Consider the following 16,387-nt stretch of genomic DNA (forward strand, 5'->3'; position numbering starts at 1 on the left):
AACTCGGTGCTGAAAGAGGAAGCTGGTGCCGTTTCCAGACAGGACATTTCTCAAAGTTAAAACGCTCTTCCTTCTGTTGAGCCTAAAGGCCTCCTTGTGGCTTCCACCCTCACGTCTTGTTTCTGGGCTCCGGGTCACCCAACACAAGGCCACTGCTCTTCCCCCTGATGCCATGGTTGAGCTCAGTGGCTCCACTCTCTCCTTCTGGACAAACAGCACAGTTTCCTCCTGCCTTCTCCACAAAGAGGGCCGCCCCTCACCCCTTGGCCATCAGGGTCCGGTCCCACCCCAAGTTAGAGGGAGGGGGGCTTGTAAATTGGCATACCTGAGACAGCTGCTGATACTCCAGATGTGCTGTTTGGACCTGAGAAAGGCAAACCAAGACTGTCCTCTAATCCTGGCTCTGTGCAGCCTTCACTGATGTCTGTGTACTCGTGTGATCCCTGGAACACAGCATGTGCGCCTGGGACCCTGTTAGAAATGCCCATTCTCAGCCGCACTCTGGACCGACTGAGCCAGAAACTGTGGGAGTGCAGCCCAGGAGTCTGTGATTCTGCTGTACACTGAAGCTTGGGAGTCATGGTGCCATCCCAGTACCCAGCACTGACCAGACAGAATTACCTGAGTAGCTTAAAAAAAAATCCTGATGCTCAGTACCCCAGACCAATTAAATCAACAACCATAGGTTGTTTCTTTGGAAGCTCCTCAGGTAATTCAAATTTGCAATCAAGTGTGAGGACCAGCACACCGAGCAGTCTGTCAGGTGTTTCACATTAGCCCAATTAATCTTGCCCAATAATGGCCACTTTACAGATGATGAAATGACAATTCAGAAAGATTAAGTAGCTTATCCAAGATCACAGAGTTAGCAAAGTGTGAAGCCAGAAAACAGGGCCCAGGACTGCCTGCCTCCAAAACTTGTGTTCCACCCTCTACATCCCTGCAGCTTAAAGTGTGCTCTGTGGACCAGCAGCATTGGCACCGCCCATGAGCTTGTTAGAGATGCATGCTATCGGGCCCCACTCCACATCTCCTCAATCTGAGCTTGGGGTGTATTTTACCAAGCCCTCCAGATGATTCTGATAACACACTCATGTTTCTACAACTCTGCTACTCAGTTTGGTCTGTGAACCAGGAGCGTCTGTATCATACAGGAGCTTGTTAGAAACACAGAATTTCAGGCTCTACCCCAGGCCTACTGAGCCGGAACGTGCATTTTAACAAACTCCTCAGGCGATCGGCATGCACAGTAAGGCTTGAGAAACGGTAGTCTAGAACACTGCTTCTCAAACTTGCTGTACACTGGAACCATCTCTTATGCTTGGGGCCCTTTCCCAGAGGTTCCGGTTTAATTGTTTCTGGGCTCTGGGTCACCTAGGACAAGGCCACCATTATTCCCAGGATTCAGCCTGGGAATCAGATGGTGAAACTCCTCAGGTGATTCTAACATACAGCAAAGTATGAGAACCATTCACCATTTTGCTTCTCAGGGTAGCTGAGACTGAAAGTGACCATAACCAGAGAGTGGGAGGTGGGGAGAGAAGGCAGAGAAAGCTGATTGGGCCCAACAGGAGTGCAGAAGATGAAGCCCCTGCTCCATGTTGAGTCCCTTCTGGTTGAATAGTGTATATAGGACCCCAGAGGGAGTCAGGCTGGGCCAGATGACCGCCCTAGCCATCCACCCTCACACACCGTGCTCATCTGCAAATGCTGGGCTCCTGGTAGCCACAAGGTGATACTGACAGATTCATCTCCTGCAAAAATGCTGAGCCGCACTATCTGGAGTCTGGTCCAGCCAATGCCCCTCTCCCTTTGTATGCTTTGGCGTCCCCAGGGCTCAGCCCCTACTTGAGAGGAGATCTTGTGTCTGGAGCACTCTGTGCCCAAAAGAACTGGCCTGTTATTACCATGCTGGGGTCTCGACCCTCTCTCTGCTCTCCTGAAGCACCTGGTAGGGACTGGAGGCAGGAGGAGTGACAGCAGGAGAACTTGGAGGGCAGAAGGCAGAAGACAGGCAAAGTGTGGGGTGATGACGATGATAGCTGCTGATGACCGCTTACAGTGTGCCAGTCACTTTTCTGGGGTGCTTTACATACGTTATTTTACCTAATCTCCACAACTATTACATGAAATCAGTATTATTACTCTCATTTCACAGATCAGGAAACTGAGGCACAGAGCTGTTAAGGCCCTTACTCAACAGGACCCTCAGTAAGTGGGAGTACCTGGATTTGAGCCCAGGCAGCAGAATGCCAGAGCTGGTGCCCAAACTCTAAGCTATATATTGGGGTGGGGGTGGGGGGCAGGTGATAAGACCTAGAACCCCTGCATACATGCAATTTGTGGAGCACAGAAAGGTGCACCTGCTTAGAAAACCCTCTCCGTAGTGATGCATGACCCAACAGTGGGCCTGGAATTCACCTGTTAGCATTCTTTATCTGATTTTAAAAATAATCTCTTAGTATTTCCATTAAATGGCAAATATGCTATTGAGAGAGAAACACATGAACTCTTTTTGCCCATTATCACAGCATAGATTAATTTCTTGGATTAGCTGGCTGGGCCAGCTGGAGGAAGATTTGGAAATTTCTGGACATGGCGGGGGGAGCTGGTGTTGAAGGGGGCTGTGTAAATCTACTGCCACCTGGTGGTCATCTCAGAAGTGGCAGCCGCTGGCCACTGAGAGGCCACCACCATTTTCCCAGAAGGAAGAGGCCAGCACCCGTTTGACCTAAAGCCAAATTTACTTTGTTCCCATCGTCATATGTTTTCTAAAATTTGCAAAACAAAGATATTTTTGTACTTATTTTCTTAAAAGAACCACTAAGATTATATAAGCTTCAGGCCCCACAAAACCAGCATTTACCCTGTTGTCATTTCTAGAGAGTCAAGAGTCACAATTCTGTATCAGGTCAAGAGGATTATTCCAGGGCCTCTGAAGTGAGGGGTTGTGAAGCTCAGTACAAACTCAGCACTGGCCTGTCCTGTTAGGACCTCGCGACGCAGAGTGTGGTCTGTGGAGATGGTGACCAACCGTCCTGGTTTTCCAGGACCGAGTGGTTTCTTCGGATGAGGAATTTTCAGTGCTAAAACTGGGAAAGTTCTGGGCAAGTTGGCTACTCTATCGACAGACTAGCAGCATTGGCGTCAACCCAGAAGCTTGTTAGAAATGCAGAGTTTCATTCTCACCCCAGACCTACTGAGTCAGAATCTGCATTTTCTTCGAGAGCCCCAGGAGGTTCAGGTGCACATTAAAGATTGCAGCACTCTGCCTTCCACAAGGAGAGACGGGCCCACTCTAGCCCTGAAACGTCTGCCTTGACGGGCCCCATCCTCTGCTGGGAAAACTCCACAGAGTGATTCCAACTGGCCCTGAATTCTAATAACAAAGGCCAGAGTGTTGCTCCAGGCCCCGCGCGGCTCCGGCTTCCTTGGCGACAGAGGGAGCCACAGCGATGCTGACGCCCAGGGCAGGTGCAGGCATAAAGTGTCTGTCTCTTCTCTCCCTGAACTGGATTCTCCCTGGGGGCAAGGCTGCTGTTTGCTGAAGAAATGAATGGGCAGCCATGTGTGAAAGTGCCTTGTGAATTGTTAGCTGTGATTTAACTGTAGGTGTGATTTACTAAATTGTGATTTATTGTTTTTAACTGGGGAATGGTCAGAAATTATCATCGTCACTCTATTTATTGAGTGGTTACTATACACCAGGTACGGTTTTAAGCACTCTGCAAGTATTAACCCACTGACTCCTCCCAAGAAGGCAACATGGTGGCTGCTATGATTATGCCCATTTTACAAATGACAAAGCTGAGGGCCCGAGGCTTGTAAATGGGATCTAACCATCAGCAAGGTACAGAGGACAGCCAGAACTGGAAATGACGAGGTGCATGGTGGGGTGGAGAGTTACCTCCATTCAACCAGAGCTTTCTCACTATTGGTGTATCTGGGAAGGCCTCCAGGAAGAAGGGCTGAGATTGCTGCATCCTTATTTGTCCTAACTTGACTTTATTCGTCCATACTGTTCACTAGAAAACTCTAAGAGCCAGATCTGGGCCAGGCAGCAGGCTGGGTGTGAGGAGGCAGAGATGAGTCCTGGTTTCTGTCCTCAGAGAGGCCCAGTGAGACAGACCCAGGCAAGTAAACAGAGTTACAACACCCATGTGAGGTAGATAAGCTTAGGGAGGGAGGGAGCAGGTCCCGGGCACACTCACCCAGTCTGCTGAGTGTGTGCTGGGGGCTGAAGTGCCTCTCCACCTGACTCTAGAAAGGAAGTGGAGGTGTGGGCCTCAAAGGAGGGCGCTGGGCCAGGAGAGGGAGCAGGCTGGAGGTGGGAGATGGCACTCCTGCCTCCTTGCCCTTCATCCTCCTGGTCCCTGTACTGTGTGGTGAATATATACTATTGTTTTCCTCCTCTTTTAAAGCAACAGGTTATTGCTCCCTGATCCTGGCTCTCTGCCAAAGGTGAGTAGCAGTATTAATGATTTCATCAATATGCTGGGATTTTCACTTACCAAAACTGTTCCGCTCTTGGGGATGCTCTTCCTCTTTCTGGCTGACAAACTCCCCAGCCCTGTTTACAAAGATGTGGGGAAGAGTGAAGGGAAGCCACAAGGGAAGGCTTAGACCCTGTGGCTAGCAACAGAGGGACACCATTTGCCGTGTCTAGACCTGAAGGGGCAAGGAGGGAACAGTGACTGGAACCTGGTGAGAGAGCTCCGTGTGAAGAGGCCGCTCTGCAGGAGCTGTGACTTTATGTTCCTGGATTGTACATGGAGGGAGCCAGGGGAATGGAGAATGACTTCACTCTCCTCCCTCCTTCCAGTCCCCGGCCACTGCCTCCCATTGATGGAACCAACTGGAACCCAGCTGGAAGCAGAGGGCAAGAGGCTGGGGGATGCAGTCCACAGAAGTTAGCCTCCTGGGGCACAGAGCAGGGTGAGGAAGGGCACAGAGTGGGTGTGGATCTGGATGGGCAAATGGAAGCTTATCAATCAATATTATGGGCTGAATGGTGTCCCTCCAAAATTCCTATGCTGAAGTCCTAACCCCTAGTATCTCAGGATGTGACTGTGTCTGGAGATAGCGTCTTTAAAGCGGTACTAAAGTTAAAACAAGGTCATTACGTTGAGCTGGAATCCAACATGACTGGTGTTATAAGAAGGGGACAAGACACATACAGAGGGAAGACCATATGAAGACACAGAGAGAAGACAGCCGTCTATAAGCCAAGGAGAGAAGCCTCAGAAGAAACCCACCCTGCCAACACCTTGATCTTGGACTTCTGGCCTCCAGAGTAGTGAGGAAATAGATCTCTGCTGTTTAAGCCCCTCGGTCTGAGGTACTTTGTTATGGCAGCCCCAGCAGACTAATACAGTCAACAAACTATTCAGCACACAACTTATCAATTAGGAATTTGCCTCTCCGTCTCCCCAACTGGACAGTCAAGCTTCTCCAGGACTCAGCACAGGGTCAGGTGGGTGCTTAATATTTGTAGGATCAATGGATCATTTAACAAGAAAATAAAACAATAAGGCGATCTATGAAATATCATCAAAATGCTGCAGTCCAGGTGGCAATCAATGGATTACAGGACACAGCAGCCACAGTGATGATGTAAGAGCCATCAGACTTCTTACTCAAGAGCACTCCCTGTGTGCCAGGGCTGCGATTAGTGCTTCACGTGAATGATCACTTGTACTCTTGCAACAAGCCGCACAGATCGTTGACACGGCCATCCACATTTTAACAGGTGGGGAAACAGAGGCTTGAAAAGTTCCATAACTTGCCCAGGGTGACACGATTAGTGGGCCCATCTACAGTGTGAGGCAGTGGGACCAAAATGGGGCTGCGCAGTGGAAGGAACATGGCCTTCTGGAGAGTTTACAAGCTCTATTTCCTTGTCTGTAAGACTGTCAGGACATTACCTATGGCATCAGGTAGTTGAACAACTGAGTGAGACAATCCGGCTCCTTGGTGCAGTGCATGGCATGAGTGCGTCAGCCCCTGGCAGCCTCGAGAGGCCCTGGGGAGAAGACAGAACGCCTCTAATAGCCATTCCGCCTGCCCCCAGCTGCCCAACACCGTCCTCCTATATTCTGAATGAACGCTTGCTGGGGTGCTCACTTCCTGTTGCAGGCTCAGAGGATTCCCAATCCATCTCGCTCCCACATCTCCATGGTCCCCCCACTCTCCCCACCAGCATTCTGCTCTCTCAGTCACAGAAGCATTACATATGATGCTGGAGGGGAAACTTTAAAGACTTGGAAGAGGACAGAACTCACCCAGGAAGATCTAGAGAGAAAATTCCTGCCCTGCAACTTCTCCCCCATTGAGGGTTTGGGTCTTTGGCTCCCCTCCCTGAACTTGGAATAAACCCTTCTAATTCTTTAGCAGCGGTAACTGCAGTGGCCTATGGGGGCAGGCTCAAGTGGGAGAAGGGAAGTGTGTCTGTGGTCTGGGCTGGCAGCTAGCTCTGACTTGGACGGAATTAGAAACTTGTTAGGAGTCCTGGGAAGACTATATTTAGCTGGGAGCGTGTTTGCTCTCTATAGAGCAAAGTCTTCTAGACCTTTCAAGGACTGGGAGACTGGAGCCTCCACACGAGCTGTGCTCTCTCTTCCCTGTTCCAGAGCGCCCTGAGGCAGCAGAGAAACCCAACTTGCAGCTGAGCCCTGGGCCTCAAATCACCCTGTCCCCTGCCCCTGGGGCTGGTTTGGCCTGACCTCCTCAGTCCACCAGTCTCCAGCTTGAGGCATAGCTAAAGAGGCATTGTGGGGTTCTGGAAAGGGCCTGGGCTGGGCTGGAAGCCTGGCTCTGTCAGTTACCTATCAGACAAGTTAACAGACTTACTTAACCCCCTGTGGCCTCACCTTCTCATCTGCAATGAGGATAATAACAGCCACATTGTTGGTAGGTGTGGGGATTCTGTGAGATAACACAAACAAGCAGTGACAGCTCATCAAACATTCCTTTCCTCCTCCTCAACAGCTTTCTATAAAACAAGGAGAGACTGAGATGATTTGATGCTCTTTCTTGCTGACAAAGATAATGGGCTCCTGGGAGATATTTTGTGTGTATGTGATTCAAAACATTTCACTGGATGAAAAAGTTCAAGTATGAATGCAGACGGTTTACAGGTCAAACTGAGGAGTAAAGAAAAAATTCTCCCTTCCCCTCCTGCAATTTCACGGGAGAAAACCAATGTTCACAGCCTTGTGTGTCCTTCCACACAATCTCCATCCTCATACAAACACAAATACATACAAAGGTTTTTCTTTTTTAATAGGTTTGGATCCCACTAAAGGCGTTTCTCTGCAACTTCCTTTTTCATCTAACTATAAGTCATGGGCATTCATCTACACATATGGGTCTAACTCGTTCATTTTAACAGCTGCATAGGATTCCATAGAATATATGAACCATAATTTTCCAGCCATTTCCCATTTTATTTATTTGCCATTACAGACAATGCTGCAGTGACGATCCTTGCACAAATATCTTCATGAAATTGTGCTTTAATTTCTATGGGGTACTTTACCCCAAGTATGATTTTTGGGCCAAAAGGTAACCCTGAGAGGTTAGTTTCCTTAGAATTTTGAGCTTCCTTCTCGCAATTTGTCCCGCACAGTCTCACTTTTCAAGCTCCAAGGAGGAGCTGGCCAGCGACGCCTCCCGCGGAGAAAACACTAGCTGCCGGCAGCATCCCTATTAGAGCGGACGCAGGTGGCGCTCCAGGGCCAAAGGGTTTACTGGGGAGCGCGAAACAGCAGAAGACGGAGGACAGAGGCTTGGGCTCCAGTGTGACGCTGGGCAGGTGACCGCCCTTCCCCGAGCCTCGGTCTCCTTCTGCGTAGTCTGTGACTCCAACCAAGATCAGGCGCAGCCCAGGCCTAGAGCTGGTGACCTCTAGTCTCTGCCTTTACGTATTCCATGGCTGGTTGGCTCCCCAGGACGTAGGCTGCGCCTGCCTCCTACCTCCCATTACCTTCCCTCCGCGGCCCCACCTTCTCGAGAGGAGTTGGCTCAGCAAGGCAGAAAGCGTTAAGTCACTACCGTAATTAATCCCTCCCCTGGATCGGTCATTTATTGCTTCTGCCGGGCTGTGGCTCGCTCCCTCCCTTTCAGCTCGGCTATCGAGGGTTCTTGTCTGAACCTGGCAAGCCGCCTAGGAGCGCGCCAGTTCGGCCCATCCTTTGCTTCTGCCTGGCTCCGCTCTCCCGTTAGGGCCGCAGTCTCAACGCCGCGATCCTCGGCTCGGCCAGCCGCTTACGCCCACTTTGCCTGCCGCCGGCGCTTCCGGTTCCGGTCGCAACGGGCCCTGCTGGGTCCCAGGCGCCGGCCATGGCGGGCAGCCGGTTGGAGACCGTGGGCAGCATTTTCTCGCGGTGCGTGCTCGGAGCCGGGTGGGGCTGAGCCGGGGTGCGCTCCTCCTGAGGTGGGGCTGAGCAGGGAGGGGCATTCTCCGGGGCAGGGGGCTGCGCCGGCTCAGGTCTCGTGCTCTCTCCCGCTTCTGAGTACTTGTGTTTGATGGCGTCCCTCCTTCGTTTCTTACGGTTCCCGTTAAAGATTGCACCTGCCCCCTCCCCGAGTGGAGGTCTCCAGGAAGAGGGAGGGAGGGAGAGGCTGATGGGTCTGGCTGGACCGTCCTTGTATTTTCCATGATGGGGTGAGGCTGGGGGGCGCGCGTAAGAAGATAGAAGGACTTGACCCCTGAGCATTGTCAGTTTGGTTTGGGATATGAAAGATGTTACCTGTAGGTGGGGGGCCCTTTGCTCCCCAGCTCTTCCCGTTCTGTGTTGCGGACTCGATGAGCCCTCTGATGTCCCAGGCTGTGGCTGGACTGATTCAGAGGTTTGAGGGGCTGTGGTAACCGACGACCTTCGTTCTTTTCCCTTCCTGAAGGACGCGGGACCTGATTCGGGCTGGAGTGTTGAAGGAGAAGCCCCTCTGGTTTGACATATACAACGCCTTTCCCCCGCTGAGGGAGCCGGTCTTTCGAAGGCCCCGCTTGCGATATGGCAAAGCCAAAGCTCCCATCCAGGACATCTTTTACCACGAGGATCGGATTAGAGCGTGAGTGCGAAGCCCGTACGGTGGACAGGAGGCCCCAGAACTTCACAAGGAAAAGTTTAGCTGGCAGTCTGGTGACTTAAATTAGGACCTGAGTCAGGGCTTGCCCTGTGGAGACTGTCTTGTATATCTAGCGAAGTTAGGGAATGCGTGCCCGTCCCCCATGGGAGAGAAACGGAAGGTCTGAGAAGCAGAATCGGGAGCCCAGCGGTTGACTGATCGCTGCAATTGTAGCTTCCCTTTCTGCGCATGTGCTGTGTGCTAGGCACTATGCTAAGCCCTTAACAAACATTCTCTTTTTTAGGCCTTACTCTAACCCTGCAAAGGAGGTATGCTTGTCTCCATTTTATTCATAAGGACACGAGGCTCAAGGAGGTCAGCTGACTAACTTCCTGTGTGGCTACACAGGAGGCTGGCAGACCTGGGAGTCACATCTGTGATGCCAAGCTTGTGCTTGGTCCTTGTACCTGCCGTCTCTAAGACTGGGGATAGGAACATGGTCTAGGGATCCAGTCAGCATCTTTGAAGCTGCTTCAGGAAGAAGGAAACTTATGGATCCAAGGGATTTAAAAATAATCATCACTAGGAGTTTGAGGAAAGGTGCTTTCTTTCTTTCTTTATCATCTATTTTCTCTTTTAGTATAGAAGTAATACATGTTCATTGTAGAAAATTTAGAAACAAGGAAAAGCATAGAAAAGAAAGCACAAATCACCCCTCATCCCACCATCTAGAGATCATGTTTTGAAGTCAAGTCCTGCTACTTCTAGCTGAGCGACCTAGGGCAAATAACCCTGTGAGCGAGCTTCCGTTTCCACAGAGTAAAATATGACAATAATAGTACTTAATAGAGTTCTCAAGGTTAGATAAGATAACACATAAAAAGCTTCTACTCCAGTGCTTGGCACAAAGTAAGCCTTCAATAAATGGTAACTATTATTGTTATTATTAGTAACATTTGGGTCTGTTTCCTTCCATTCTTTTCTCTGTGTATTTGTGTATATTTATTTGGCTAGTAACATTTGATACAAATAATTTGTGTCCTTTTTTCCTACTTAACATTATTGTGTTTTTTCATGTTACACATTTTTAAAAAATATGTTAACCTATTGTGAATTTTCTGTATTTAACCATCTTCCTAGTGTTGGACATTTATGGTGTTTATATAATATAAGCTGTAATAATTAGCAATATTTTTGAATATATATCTTTCTCTGTGACACTGATTGTTTCTTTAGAGTGGATTTTTTTGAGTAAACTCAACAGTCTTTTTCTGAGTCACTTTCCAAGTGCAAATCAGGTGTTGAAACTAGTAGAAATATTCGTCCTTTTACCTCCTTCACTCTCCTTTTTCCCCAAAACCTAAATAGCCTTGGAAAAGGTACTTCTCATGGTTTTCCAGCAACATTCTTAAAAATGTCTTTACAGCTCTTTATTTTGTTCATTTGAGTACCTATAAACCTTTTTGTGGCCAAATCCTTAGTTTTGTAATGGTAAAACAAGAGGAACAGCTCAGCTGTCACATGCTTTTCATGACACTTCTCTGATGCCTCCCAGAGTTAGCATCTCCCCGTTTGTACACCCTGAGTGCTTTGTCCATGTTGCCCCTGACATGGCCTTAGCCTGTTGTTAATAACTCTGTGTGCCAAACGTGCTGTTCTCATTCAATAACAGACATTTATTGAGTGCTTCCATGGGCCAGGCGCTGTCATATTCATCCTTCTAACCTCAGTGCCCAGGCCAGGGCGTGGCATGCAAGTTGCTCATTATTTGTCTTGTGAAAGAAGAAATTAATGAATTAATTACTGAATGAATGAATCACTATGCTAGCAGAGGGAGGCATAAGAGAAAATTCTTTGGTGAGGAGGAATGGAGGGCCCGGATTCGGGCTATTTGGAGAACAGCCATCAGTTTTATTAGTTCCCTGAAACAGCTTCTGGAACAGTGAGTTAGAAAGCACTCTGGCCACCGTTAATCTCGCTGTGCACGTATTTGGGCTCTAATAAGTGGTAAGTCTTTTCCTGGGAATTCACTGGCAAAGCCCGTTCTCTCAAATATTGATGCCGTTCATTTTTAGTACCTAGCATTTGTACGGCTCCTTTTCTCTTAAACGTTAAGATCAGAGATTGTGCTTAATTGAAGTTCATACATATGCGTTATTGCTACTGCTAGTCCTGAATGTAAGAAAACAGTTGATAAAGTCATTATATTCTCTACTGAGGTCCAGGCAGCTTTCATCTGAGGAATCTTTTTTTTTTTCCACAACACGCCTTTGAGGTAGGAGAACAAGTATGTTCTAGCTGTACTTGGAAATTTTAGGATGGGACACGAGATCTTTGGGATAAATACTTTTTCAGCACCTTTCCACTCAGCTCCATGGCAGGCACCTTGGTCAGGATGCTTTTGAGGTTCATCTATGCATTAAAATCATTTGTGCTTCTCCCGTGTGGAGAGCAGTAGAACTGTGTGGTGGATTGTTGGAGAATGTGGAGTATTTTACTGCTCCCTCTTCTAGTACTGTTAATGCCAAAGTAATAACACCCTATGTTTAAATAGGTTTTGAATCTTTATCTTTGTGGCTTTTGTTTTTTGGTGTTTTTGATATTTTTAAGAACTTATAACAAAATAAATTCCAGATGTATCAAAACGTAAATGTAAAAAGTGAAATTATAAAAGTTCTAGAAGAAGACATGGGAGAATTTAAAAAATAATCTGCGTGATAAAGGCTTTTCTAAGCATGACATAAAACCTGGAAGTCAAAGTGAAATTATTAACATTTTCTGCACCCTGTGGCTGAGTGGTTAAGTTCATATGTTCCGCTTTGGTGTCCCAGGATTCACTGCTTTGGATCCTGGGCACGGACCTAGCACTGCTCATCAGGCCATACTGTGGCGGCATCCCGCATAGAAGAGCTAGAATGACCTACAACTAGGATATACAACTATGTACTGGGGCTTTGGGAAGAGAGAGAAAAAAAAGGGGGAAGATTGGCAACAGGTGTTAGCTTAGGGCCAATCTTCCTCACCAAAAAAGCATTAAAAAATCCCCAACAAACAAAATTTTCTGCACAAAAAAAGTACCATAAGCAAAATCAAAAGTCGACTGATATACTGGGAAAAAATTTTTCAACATTTATGACAAAAGGCTAATTTCCTATTTATACTTTACTATAAAGTATGCTTGTAAGTCAGTAAGAAAAAGACTGCCATGTATATAATGAATATTATTCAACCATAATAAATTGAGAAAATCCTACCATTTGCAACAACATGGATGGACCTTGAGGGCATTATGCTAAGTGAGATGAGTCTGACAGAAAAAGACAAATACTGTACAATCTCACTTACATGTGGAATCTGAAACAAAAACAAACTCAGAAAAAGAGATCAGATTTGTGGTTACGAGAGACAGGGAATGGGCAGGGAGAGTTGGAGGAAGAGGTCAAAAGGTATAAGCTTCCAGTTATAAGTGCTACGGACGTAAGGTACAATGCAGTGACTGTAGCTAACACTGCTGTATCATAGAGTAGGAAAGTTGTTAGAGTGAATCCTAAGAGTTCTTACCACAAGGAGAAATTTCTTTTCCTTTTTTTTGTTGTATCTATATGAGAAGATGGTTGTTAGCTGAACATATTGTGATCATTTCACAGTACGTGTAAATGAAGCTATCATGCTGTATGCCCTAAACTTAGACTGTTTACAAGTTTATTGAATCAATTATTTCTCAATAAAACTGGAAGAAAAAAAAAAAGACCACCAAATGGAGAAATGGACAAGAACCTGGACAGGTCACAGAAGAGGAAATTCAGTTTGCTTTTAAATATGAAAAGATGTCCAATCTCTTTTATAAGAAAAGCAAAACTACAATGAGTTATAGTTTTTCACCCGTCAAATTGATGGTCAAAAAGTTGGAGAATATAATTTGGTCAGGGGATGGGGAAGGCAGCCATGTATGTTACTGATGTGTGTAAATTGACACAGCCGCTTTGGAAAGCTTTTTGGCAATTTGGAAGGCCAAATTACAAATGTGCATTTGTAATCCCAGAGGGGAGCTGGGGGGTTGGGGTGCAGAGGTGAGAAGTGGCGTTAATTTTCACTGGTTACCCTCTTGTAACATTTGATGTATTTCTCATGTACTGTGTGTTAACTTATTTAACAAAACAAAAGAAAACAGTGATTTGTTAGGCTCAGGCTGTGTAGGCCATGTTATCTTAACTCGTCAGGGTCTAGCAGTTATTCTTTATGCCCTTCTTGGCCACGATCTATAATTGGAGATTTATATTGTGATATTTGTATTTTCTAGGAAATTTTATTCGACCTATGGATCTGGTCAAAAAGCTTTTGATCTGTTCAATCCAAACTTCAAATCTACGTGTCAACGGTAAGCCATTTTGCAAGTCCTGGGTTATGTAAAAAAAATTTTCTTTTAAGAATTTAGTTATCAGTTTGAGGAGTTTTATTGAATTCCACTTGAGGAAAACGATCAAGATCTGTTAAGGGAATGCTTGATTCTGTGAAACACTGTGTGTTGGCAACTTGCAATGTTTAAACCTAAGATGTGATTGCTTGGCATTCCAGGTTTGTGGAGAAGTACATTGAGCTACAGAAGCTCGGAGAAGCAGATGAAGAGAAGCTATTTGTGGAAACAGGGAAGGCTTTATTGGCGGAAGGTGTCATTTTAAGACGAGTAGGAGAAGCAAGGACTGTGAGTATTTTGTTGTTAAAATTGTTACTAGAATTAGTTGCCTGTTTGTCAGAGTTTAAGGGAAGGCTTGGTTTTCTTTCCCCAAGAAGAAAGCTCGTGTTCTTAAACTTCAGATCAAATACTGTTCGACTGAATATATTGGAACTTGGTGGTAATGGCTGCTTCTGGGAACAAGCGAGTTGTCAATAGGACTTTTGAAACTGTGCTTCTATAGAGATTTTTTTGTTTGTTATAATAGAGTTTGACCTGAGATACTAACGTTGAATTTTTGACTCAGTGATAGAATGTGCCTAGTCATAGGCTTCAGTCTAATTAATGAGTGAAAATGGTAACATCTGTGTGACGTACTTATGTCTGGTCTTTGAAGCACCAAGAAGGTGGTCCCGTTTCCTGGAAATCTGAACATGTGGATGGCAAACCCCAAACTGCGTTGGAAGAAAACCAGCCTCTGAAAGAAGTTCCACAGGACCAGCATCTGGGGGCACCTGAAGAACAGTCAAAGGGCCTCTCACCTCCCTGAAGAGCTGTGCTGTGTATACTGACATCCAGACTGTGTGCACTGAATGGATGTTGAACTATTTTTAACAGTTGAACTGTGTAAATGTTTCTTGATCTCTAAGGCATTATGCTTGCCTTCTTTTAGTTCCTCTTTCTAGGTTGTCATAAAGCTCAGTATCATGGTTTGAAACAAACAGTTACGTGAACTTTTATGTTAGGATGGACGGTATTAAATAAAGAATTCTCTAGCTGCTTATAAAGTCAGTTTACTTTAAAATTGTAAATAACATGAGGAAACCTTTAGAAGTACTGTTTGGATGGGACTCCTTCTGGGTAGGTTTGCCTGGATCTTTGTGGCTGGCTACATTTGATTCTCCAGTGTGTTTTTCTTCTCTGCACCCATCAGACTTTACTTACACATATGCTGTGGTCCCTTGGCCAACTGTTTCTGTCTGCAGATAATCTGTGTACCTTTTTTTTTTTTTTTTTGGTGAGGAAGATTGGCTCTGAGCTAACATCTGTTGCCAGCCTTCCTTTTTGCTTGAGGGGGATTAGCCCTGAGCTAACATCTGTACCAATCTTCTGTTATTTTGTATGTGGGATGCTGCCATAGCATGGCTTGATGAGCAGTGTTTAGGTCCACGCCGGGGATCCAAACCCATGAACCCCAGGCTGCCAAAGCAGAGCGTGTGAATTTAACCACTCTGCCACTAGGCCGTCCCCAGTCTTTGTACTTTTTGCTATAGAATGATTGGTCTTCAACTTGAGCAGCCAGGCTGACTTGCGGTAAGAGTGAGGACCCATCATTAATGATAGACAAAGGCCAAAACTATAACTTTAATCTCATGGACTGAGTGTGCTGGAGACCATTAGCATAGGCCCACACATAGCAGGCCACTTAGTAAAGATTTGTTGAATGAATGAATGATTACATCCAGCTAAAGACCAAATTCAGATGACATCTCTGTAGGTAACTGGATTGCCGGGAGGGCCAGCTAATTTAGATGATGCTCTCCATCAGCGTCCACCTGCCTCCCTGGTGTTGAGGCGTGCGTACAAGTCCTTGTCAACTGTCCTGCTTTCCTCATTTTCCTGTCTTTTACTACATACATGAAATATTCCTCTGAGCTAGTGGCCTTTGTGATCGAGCCAGTGGTTTTCAGTTGCTGGTAATAACCTGCTTCAGAAAGTCCTTATTTTAAAGCTTGTGTAGCTTTTTATGTTTTATGTGAGTGTTTTATGTGTACAGTCTCTTCTGTCTCCTAGTGGACTAAGGGCGGGCCCACAGCTCACAGCCTGTACGCCTGCTTGCACGTGGGTGCTCAGCTAATGGGAGGTCCCTGAGTACATGAGGCAAAAGCAGTTCTCAGCTGTGCCCCGCTCCCCCATCACTTTTTGTCATTGCTCTTGTTTGAGGAATGCTGTGCTTTGAGATGGGGAAGTGAATTTCATCCATTCAGGAATGTTTGGCAACCAATGCGTGCCAAATACCCGGCAGGGCCTCCAGAGGAGCACCTGAGCAGGGGAGGAGCTGGTTCTCTTCTCAGAGGAACAATCAGGGTCCCTCGTCTCTAAACCTTATGTTTCTGGTGTTTAAAAGGCAGTTTCCTTGCCGTGGTAATGAGGACTTTAAAAAGTTATTTATTGCAGATTTCTTTACAAAATTATACATGCACGTGGTTCAGAATTTAAAGATTAAGGCCAGTCTGCCTCCCACCCTTATCCCCCAGCCTCCCATTTTCCCTCCCCTGAGGCCACCACTATCACCATTTGCTTGTGTGGCTTTCCAGAAATATTTTGCGCATATATGCAAGGATACAGCATACTGCTCTGTACCTTGTTTTTCCACTTACTGTGTCTCAGACCCTTTGTATGGATGCGTAGTGATTTAATCAGTGCCCAAGAGACAGAAACGTTTGGGTCTGTGATTTCTGGTGCTGCAGCTGGGCTGTATGGCGTTGGGATGTGTTCTCACAGTGGTATTGCTGGATCAAGGAATAGCACATCTTCACTTCTGATACTATCCTCCCTGGAAATCATGCTAAATTATACTCCCACCAGCAGTGTATGGGGGGGGGGGGCCTGTTTCCCCACCCCCTCTCCAGTACATTCTGGTCT

At 46.5% G+C, this 16,387-nt stretch overlaps 1 protein-coding gene across 1 annotated transcript; it reads left to right on the forward strand.

The window, feature by feature from the left end:
* The first annotated feature begins 8,229 nt into the window (after positions 1 to 8,229).
* MRPS23 (mitochondrial ribosomal protein S23) lies at positions 8,230 to 14,529 on the forward strand. The gene is made up of 5 exons (XM_046674407.1): positions 8,230 to 8,384; positions 8,902 to 9,072; positions 13,370 to 13,447; positions 13,645 to 13,771; positions 14,139 to 14,529. The coding sequence occupies exons 1-5, from the start codon at positions 8,341 to 8,343 to the stop codon at positions 14,289 to 14,291; spliced, it is 573 nt and encodes a 190-aa protein (XP_046530363.1). The 5' UTR covers positions 8,230 to 8,340; the 3' UTR covers positions 14,292 to 14,529.
* The last annotated feature ends 1,858 nt before the right edge of the window (positions 14,530 to 16,387 follow it).

Source organism: Equus quagga, chromosome 11 (genome assembly GCF_021613505.1).
Source record: "Equus quagga isolate Etosha38 chromosome 11, UCLA_HA_Equagga_1.0, whole genome shotgun sequence".
Taxonomy (NCBI): domain Eukaryota; kingdom Metazoa; phylum Chordata; class Mammalia; order Perissodactyla; family Equidae; genus Equus; species Equus quagga.